Genomic DNA, 8,659 nt, shown 5'->3' on the forward strand with positions numbered 1-8,659 from the left:
AGCTCATCCACACCCATGCCTCCAGAGCCAGCTGCATTGCACTACCCAGTCAAAGTATGGGGGCTTACTCCCCCAAGGCCTTCAAGTGCTCTAAGTGCTGCAGCCAATGAAGGCCAGGGCCAGCTCACTGCTCTCATGACCCCAAGGCCAGCTCACTGCTCTCATGACCCCAGGGCCAGCTCTCCCAACTGCCACAGGCGGTGAGGGGCAAGTGCGAGGAGGCATCGCCCCTGAACCCACACCACCTCAACAGAGATGAGTGGCAAGGCTGGCTCTCTAGCAATCAAGGCTATCCAGAACAAGGTTTAGGACTCGCTCTCATAAATGCTGTAGCTGGCAGAGGGGTAGGGCTAATTTTCCTGAGCTCACAACCCTGTGGACAGCTTTGCCAACTGTCAAACACACTTCGTAGCTGAGGACAGCTTAGAGCCCAGATCCTCCAGCTTCCACCTTCAGAATACTGGGATTACAGTGCCAAACCACTACTGATAGCTCTAATTCCTTCATTCCAAGCAAGTTTTCTACCAAGTGAACTTTATCAGTTGGCCCTCTTATTTCATTTGTAAAGAAGGAAGGTCATCTATAGGTACCAAGCACACTCTGGTGCACGTACATACATCCAAGCAAAGCATTCATATACATAAAATAAATCTTTTTTTTAAGTATACTGGTCACCCTGGGTCACTCCAAGATCACTTTGTATATTAAATACGCAGTTCTGTGCAATCAAACTGTGTCTTTCTTTCCCAGAAGACTACACAGAGAAGTCTCACAAGGTCAGCCACTCTGAAGCATGAGGTCTGGAAACTGAAACAAGTCAAAACTCACTTGTAGCATGGCATCTCCTGAGGAGAAAGGCAGCTCTTGGAAAACATTGGTTTTTTTCAGCCCGGTCCCTGACTCTGCATGGCACTGTGGCTCCTGGTGTGCACATAGACAAGTGTGGCTGAGGTTCATGTGGGGTCAGTCTATGTGAGCTTCAGTGTTCATCTCTTAGGACGTGTTGCAATTCTTTTACATTAAAAATGACAAGGCATGGGACTGCAGAGGTGGCTCAGTCAGTAAAGCACTTACCATGCAAGTGTGAGAATCTAAGTTCGAACCCCTGGAACCCACAGAAAAGCTAGATGCAGTAGCATGCACACTGGTAACCTCAGTGCTCCTGCAGGTATATGGGAAGCAGAGACGAGAAAACCTTTAGAATCCCTAAAGCCAGCCATCCAGGCTCATTCAGAAGCTAAGAGACCATACTTGAAACAAGGTAGAAAGAGAGATCACCGGAGGTCATCAGATAACCTCTACATAAGTGCTGTCACTCCTGCCATGGCATGTACATGACCCCACTAACACACACAAATATACACGCACATAGACAATTTTTTAATGGTGAATTATATGACTGAGCCTATTTAGTGTGCTTTGTACAGTCTTCTCTGGGAGGCTAGGAAGGAAGCAGGAGTATATTGCTCATCCTAGCTGTACCCACAAAGGCATCTTCACCACCAAATACCTGAAGCCTCTCTTTCACCAACAGTAGGAACGTGCATGCTGGAGGTCTCTCTCCCCCTCTCCCCCTCTCCCCCTCTTCCCCTCTCCTTCACACACACACACACACACACACACACACACACACACACACTACCAACAATGTTCTTGGAGGAATTTTACCCTTCTGATCCTCTTCAATTATGCCCTTTTAAAGTGGTGGAGGGGGTAGCAGATAAGACCCAGCCATTCCTGGGTTGGTGATAATCCCCTCCCTTGTGAGAAGAATAAGTGTGGGGTGGGGATAGAAACTGACAACCTCCAGAACAGCAAGGCTAGAGGGAGTTGGAGGGATTCAACCTAGGTCTGAGCAGAGGGGTGTTCATGGTTCCCCAGCCCTTTCCCTATGAGGTTCAATCAAATGCTTGATTAACAACAGTGCAAATCATAGCAGCCTCTGTGCCAGCCTGAGGGAAGGCAGTCAGGTCTTCAAATTAGAACAGACATAACGAAACAGGAAACAGGAAATGGGAAAACCAGTAAAGCCAAATGACAGTTCATGAAAAGCTTAGAGTTGATAAAAAAAACCTGTTCCCAAAGTGGCCTAATTCAGTTTGTCTTATTAGTTAGTCTCAAATACTTACTTCCTTCAACTTTCTCATCTTTGAAGGTTTTCTGGGAACTATATGAATATAGCTGCAAAAAAGGAAAGAAATCATAGTTAGAAAGGCAATGTTCACGCTGAACCATGTACCCTCCACCCCATGAAGCCAATGTCAGCAATGAAACAGACAACCCCACAGATCAGAAATGAATCCACATTAGCATCATGACGGGGGACACCTCTAGGTGTGTTAATTGGCCTTGCCTTGTGGAACTCTCTCCAGTGACACGACTCTTCCCTCATATGAATGTACTCATCAGAGTAACTTAGAAATAATGATCTAAGGATGGAGAAGTGGCTTGGTGGTTAAGGGCATTGACTGTCCTTCCAGAGGAGCAAAGTTCAGTTCTCAGCACCCACATGGTAGCTCACAACCATCTGTAACTCCATTTCCACGGGATCCAAGAGCCCTATTCTGCCCTTCACAGGCACATGGCATGCACATGGTATACAGATAAAATGCAGGCAAAACATGCATAAACATTTTTTAAAGAGTAAATAAGTTCTTTTTAATATCTTAAAGAAAAGTAATTACCTAATTCATCAGCCTTCTGATTTTCTGAAGGGAGTAATATTTAGTTGACTGGGTGGGTGGTTAGCTGGTTGGTTGGCTTGGTTTTAGGTTATTTTGAAACAGTCTGACTCTGTAATTCAAGCTGTGCTAGAACTTGTCACTCTCATGCCACTGGCTCCCAAGGACTGGGATGGCCAGCACACAAGCTCAGTAGTCATCTCTACTCATCGAGGAGCAAACTCAGAGCAGGTGACAAGACTGTGCTGCTGAGTGGGCATCCTCACATCCACCCTCCCTGAAGTGCAGCCCTGAAGCTGGAAACCTGTCCTAACAAGTGACTGTTTAAGGAAACCATTTCAAACAGGTCACTAAAGGAGTGGGATCCTGAGCTCCTTAATGTTCCTACCTGTCTTAGTTAGGGTCACCATGGCTGTGACGAAACACCATGAGGGAAATGAAGTTGAGGGAGAAAGGATTTGCTTCACTCACAGTTTCCATACAACATTCATCATCAAAAACAGTGATGACAGGAGCTCAAGCAGAACAGGAACTTGGAGGCAGGGGCTGCTGTAGAGGCCACAAAAGGGCACTGCTTACTGGCTTGCTCAGTCTGCTTTCTTATAGAACCCAGGACCATCAGTCCAGGGATGGTACCACCCACAATGGGCTGGGCCCTCTGCCCTCTGTCACTAAGAAAAGGCCCTACAAGTTTGCCTGCAGCTTGATTTCACAGAAGAGGTATTTTTCTCAGTTGAGGCTCCCTCCTCTCTGATGACTCTAGTTTGGGCCAAGTTGACATAAAACTAGCACAACTGATCCCTTGTCAACTTGACATACAAACACATGCCTTTTTAATTAGAACCTCCTTTGAATTTATCCCTAAGTTAATACTAATATCACAATAAAGATAAAGAACTTCAAAAGTCCCACAGTCTTTACTTCAATAACATTAAAAAGTTCAGTCTCTTTAAAATATTCAATGTATTAAAAAAAAAACAAAATATGTCTTAAAAATTCAAAGTCTCTCAAACTGTGGGCTCCTATAAAAATCAAAATTAAGTTCAATACTTTCTTCCATCAAGAGGGAAGAACTGGGGCATAGTTACAATCAGATCAAAGCAAAACCTAACTCCCACAGTATAAATTGGTCACTCAATGACAAGTGTCTGGGATTTACTCCTGAGCTTCTTACTCCTCCAAAGGGCCTGGGTCACATCTCAGGCTCTGTCCTCTGTAACACCCACAGCCTGTCTTTTAGGCTCCAGCAGGCTCCAGTCCACCACAGCTACTGCTATTCTTGGCAATCATCTGCTGATAGTAGCATTTCCAGAACTGCTGGGATCTGAGCAGCATCAATCATCCCAATAAAGCCAAGATTTTATTTCAGTGCTTCTAGTCTAACCACAACCAGATTCTCAATTCAAAATAACAAGCAGCCTTGGTAGAGTCTTTAAGTGACTCTCAAACATCCCTCTGGAACTTCACAGGGCAGGTCTCCATCATCTGTACTGCTCTCCACATTATCTTCCAAGCTCCCACAGAACAGTTCAGTAAGCTTTGCACACTCGATGCCTTTCCTGCCCCAAGCCCCCAAATCCTCCCACAATCCTTCCAAAGACACAGGCCATGGTCTGTCACAGCAACACCCCATGATCCTGTTTATCTTAGGGTTACTGTTACTGTGATGAAACCCCACTGCAGGCCAGCACAGAGCAGAAGCCAGACTCTGAAACGAGAACCCTACACTCATGCACAGGACTTCAGAGATGCTCTCATTTTCCCAGAACTTTTGACCCTCAGGATTTTCAAAGTGCCTTCTATGTCCCCACAGAATAAAGCACATTTTAAATGGTAATACAGAGTAGCTGAAGATTTGTATCTTAAGGCTCCTTTGTTTTAAAAAATAAAATATGCTATGCATTTTTTTTACTGTTTCCAATCTTTATAGTTTTAACCACATGCAGAGAGGGATTAACCTGGAGTTGGAGGAAAAAAAAATATGTGTTCCTTACAGAGTCAAGTCACAAAGCCCAACCCCCACAGGCAAGGCAGAGAAAAGATGGCTCTCCACAAGGAAGCAATTGGGGAGCCACGGCTATGGTCACCAACAGGATGGCACATCCTTGCCTAGGATAGACAGGACCTCAGTCCTTCTGGTGGCTGTTTTAATTTATGCTTATTTTATGTGTACGCATGAGTACTTGCATGCATGCATGTATGTATGTATGTGTACCACATGCATGCCCGGTGCCCTCAGAGGCCAGAATTGGAGTTACAGGTAGTTGTGAGCTACCATGTAAGTTCTGGGAAATGAACCAGGGCCTTCTGCAAGAGCGAGTATTCTTAACCTCTGAGCCAGCTCTCCAGATCCTAAACCCTCCTTTTATTTTTTTAAACAAACAAGAAACTGGGCATGTTTAGTCTATACCTTTAATCCCAGGATTCAGGAGGCAGAGGTAGGCAGATCTCTATGAGTTCAAGGCCAACCTAGTCTACAAAGCAAGTTCCAGGACAGCTAGCTGTTACACAGAGAAACTCTGTCTCCAAAAACCTAATTAATTAATTTTACTTAAATAATTAAAACTTTAATTAATTTAGTTAATTTAATTTTAATTGAATCGATTTAATTTTTTAAAAAAAGAAAATGTAAAGGTCATGTTCCCCTCTTTAAAACCAGTGTGGACTGCCCCTCACCTCATCCATCCACAGGCCTGTCCGTCAACCTTCCTAAGAGTCTCTCTCATACTCTCCATTTTTCCAAGCGAGTGTTGCTAGTCAGTTCTAAGATCTTTGTGGTAGTTTGAATATGCTTGGCCCTGGGAGGTGTGGCCTTGTTGAAGGAAGTGTGTCATTGTGGGGGTGGGCTTTGAGATCCTCCTCCTAGCTGCCTGGGAGACAGTCTTCCTCTAGCTGCCTTCTGAACAAGATGTAGAACTCTCAGCTCCTCCAGCACCATACCTGCTGGGTCTCTGTCATGTTTCCTGCCATAATGATAATGGACTGAACCTATGAACCAATAAGCCAGCCCCAATTATATATTGTCCTTTATAAGAGTTGCCATGACTCTGCTGCAGGACATTAATGGAGTTGCTTTATTCAGGCTAGTGTGTTGTGACGCTGTAATCAGAACATGCTCCCTGTTATTCCAGCTTGAGATGCAAATTCATCATCGGGCTCATTTCTAATAATCGCAGTGTCTCCTGCTTTGGGCCAGCAAAGAAACCTGCTGACTGCATACGGTTTGCTTAGGCAGTACTTTAGACTCACCTTATTTGTGATTACTATAGCAATTACCATAGCTACAAGATGAGATTTTACTGTCTTATTTAAATTTTATGAATCTGTCTGTTTTTTACACTAATTTTCCCAATAAAGTCCATTAAGAACCAAAAAAAAAAAAAAAGAGTTACCATGGTCATGGTGTCTGTTCACAGCAATGGAAACCCTATCGAAGACAATCCTGGTTTTCATACGTTCTCATAAACAGTAGTCCCCCTGAAGGAGACAACCGATTACCATTATATTTTCCAACGATGCAAAATTTAATTCCAAAACTTAAGACACAAAAACACAAAGCACTATGTGTTCTTCAGTGTTGCAGAGAACACAGAAACAGACCAGAGATAGCATAGTCCCTCAAGATAGCAAGCCAGGGGTTCGTGAAGCTTGCTGGGGCTGGATGATCACTGAGTAACGTCCTTGGGGTCTCCAGGGGGAGAGGAAGATGTAAAGTCATCCCGGGTACAGGTGCCCCTCTATGGGGCTGTGAGGTGGGCTTTCACCAGCCTTCTTTACTTATGAGAACGTGAACTCTGAGCCCAGGACCTTGTTTGCCCAAAGTTCCTCAGGAGGGGATGCCTGCATTCAGTCCCACTCAGAGGGGGTCTTTGCTCTCTCACCCACCCTTAATGTCATCTCTCCCATCTCCTGTCACATCCTCTCCCCACCCCCTGGCCTTACCAGGACAAGACTGAAGAAAAGGACAGACGCTGTGAAAGCCCCAAAAGATTTGACTCTCACAGCGCATTCATACTGTATCTCTTAGCAAGCTGCTCTGTGAAGACAGAACTTTTATTCATGTGGGGGGGGGGAACCCCAGGACTGCTAGCATCACTTACAACTGCTTGCTAGCCACGCAATTAGAATCTTCTAATCTGGTGAATATTATTTTTAACTGCTCAGTGGTTCAGCAGTTACAGAAAGAACCCAAGGCACCTTACCCGTGCCGGTGGAGAAGCATTTCCTAGTTTTGTTCAGCAGACAGGGGCCCAATTTCACATGTCATTAACTTAGAGGTGAAGAAAATAGTGCCTAAATGCTTCTCTGTGTTGAACTCACCCGCAAATACCATGCATCTATTTCATCGCCATAAAAGTGCCTGGATAATGCAAACGTTATCTGTACCCCTTTGACGCTCCCTTGGATTCTCTGAACCCCACATTCTGTGTGTGGCCTAGAGACAATGGCTCCTGCTGCCAGATGCCCTGGATGAGACCCCAAGTGGGGTTTGCTGGCTCCTGAGAGCAGGGTGAGGCCCTGGGTGAGGTGTACTGTGTGCAGAGGGCAGAGGGTGCTGCTGCATTGGCCTGCATAGGAAGAGATCTCAGAGGCTGCACTTACTCCAGCTTCTTGAAGCGCTCCCGGCCTGCAGCCACGTACTTGCCACCGGTCTGCAGCGCGTCCAGTCCGAGCACCGGGTGGCCGCGCGTGGGCGTGTAGAGCCGCCGCACACCGAAGGGCACCTCCACCTGCTCGGTCAGCTGCTCCAGCAGAGCCTCGAAGTTGGCTACGCGACGCCGGGAGAACACGAACTTGCGGCCCACATAGAACTGGTCCCCGTTGCGGTACACCAAGATGGTCTTGGCCGGTGTGGTGTCCACCAGCGCATAGGGCCCGCGCGTGCCCATGGCCACTGCTCGCTCGCCTCGGGACACGCAGAACTGTGCAAGGAGGCGCCCAGCACACCCACGGACTCCCTCGGGCTGCGGGCCACAGGCGGGACTGGGCTGCCTGGCTAATGGGTCCTGAGCCTGCAGCACACGCTGACGTTCAGGGGCGATTGTGACTGGGCGGGCAGGAGAGGGATGACAGAAAGACAGGCAGGACAGGGGTGACTGATCAGGGACATGAAGGATGCAAAGAAGGTTCAGAATGCAGCCTGGTGAGAACAGAGAAATAGGTCGGGAGCAGCAGGAAACTCAGAGAGTTGACTGGTCCAAAACAGAGAACCCCCACAAGTGAGGGCATAAATCTGGGAGAAGTGTGAAACAGAGAACCAGGGCCGGGAGGATGCAGGAGAGCTCAGTCAGGTGAGGACCCACAAAGAGAAAAGGAAAAGCCGAGTGATATGGTGCTTGCCACTAATGCCAATATTTGGGAGGCAGAGCCAGGAAGATCTCTGAGAGTCCTAGGCCAGAATGGTCTATAGAGAGAGTTCCAGGCCAGCCAGTAAGATAGTAAGATGCTGGAGGGTGAGAGAGCGAGAGAAGGAGAGCACGAGCGAGAGCACGCGCACGCACACACACACACACACACACACACACACACACACGAGAGAGAGAGAGGGGGGGGAGATAGGGGGAGGGAGAGAACAGCGCTAGAGAGGTGAAGCATGAAGCATAAATAAAGCACTAGAGAGGTGAAGTGATGGAGCCCAGGGAAGAGAAGAAAGGGTAAGGAGGCGCTGGGCCAAGAGTACCCATCCTGACCTCCCAGCATGCTGCTGCCTCCCACTGTAGAGAAAGGGAGCAGAGCCATCTGACACTCACACTGGGGATTGCTGGAAGCCTATCACCTTCTGAGCCTCTGTTTCTTACCTTCATCACATACTGAGATAAGATTCCAGCTCAGCACCACATAGGGTATGTAAGGGACTGTCTGCTGTGGCCACTAGTAGCCACCACCAACCACTCCAAAGGTGACATTTCAGGAAGGGGGCCTTTGGAAAAGTCACCCCCGCACAAGCCTCTTCCGGTCAGAAAAGCACCGGGGTAGCT

General features: G+C 47.2%; 1 protein-coding gene across 5 annotated transcripts in view; it reads right to left on the reverse strand.

The window, feature by feature from the left end:
• The window catches only part of Dcdc2c (doublecortin domain containing 2C), an 87,429-nt gene extending 79,793 nt beyond the window's left edge, over window positions 1-7,636 (reverse strand). For all 5 annotated transcript variants that reach the window (XM_021179294.1, XM_021179292.1, XM_021179291.1 and 2 more), the window contains exons 1-2: window positions 7,284-7,636; window positions 2,130-2,181 (exon numbers count right to left, since the gene is read on the reverse strand). In XM_021179294.1, coding sequence (XP_021034953.1) covers window positions 2,130-2,181; window positions 7,284-7,570 — 339 coding nt within the window. In that variant the 5' untranslated portion in view covers window positions 7,571-7,636. The remainder of the gene's footprint in view (window positions 1-2,129; window positions 2,182-7,283) is intronic.
• Window positions 7,637-8,659: the final 1,023 nt, after the last annotated feature.

This window comes from Mus caroli, chromosome 12 (genome assembly GCF_900094665.2).
Source record: "Mus caroli chromosome 12, CAROLI_EIJ_v1.1, whole genome shotgun sequence".
Classification (NCBI taxonomy): Eukaryota; Metazoa; Chordata; class Mammalia; order Rodentia; family Muridae; genus Mus; species Mus caroli.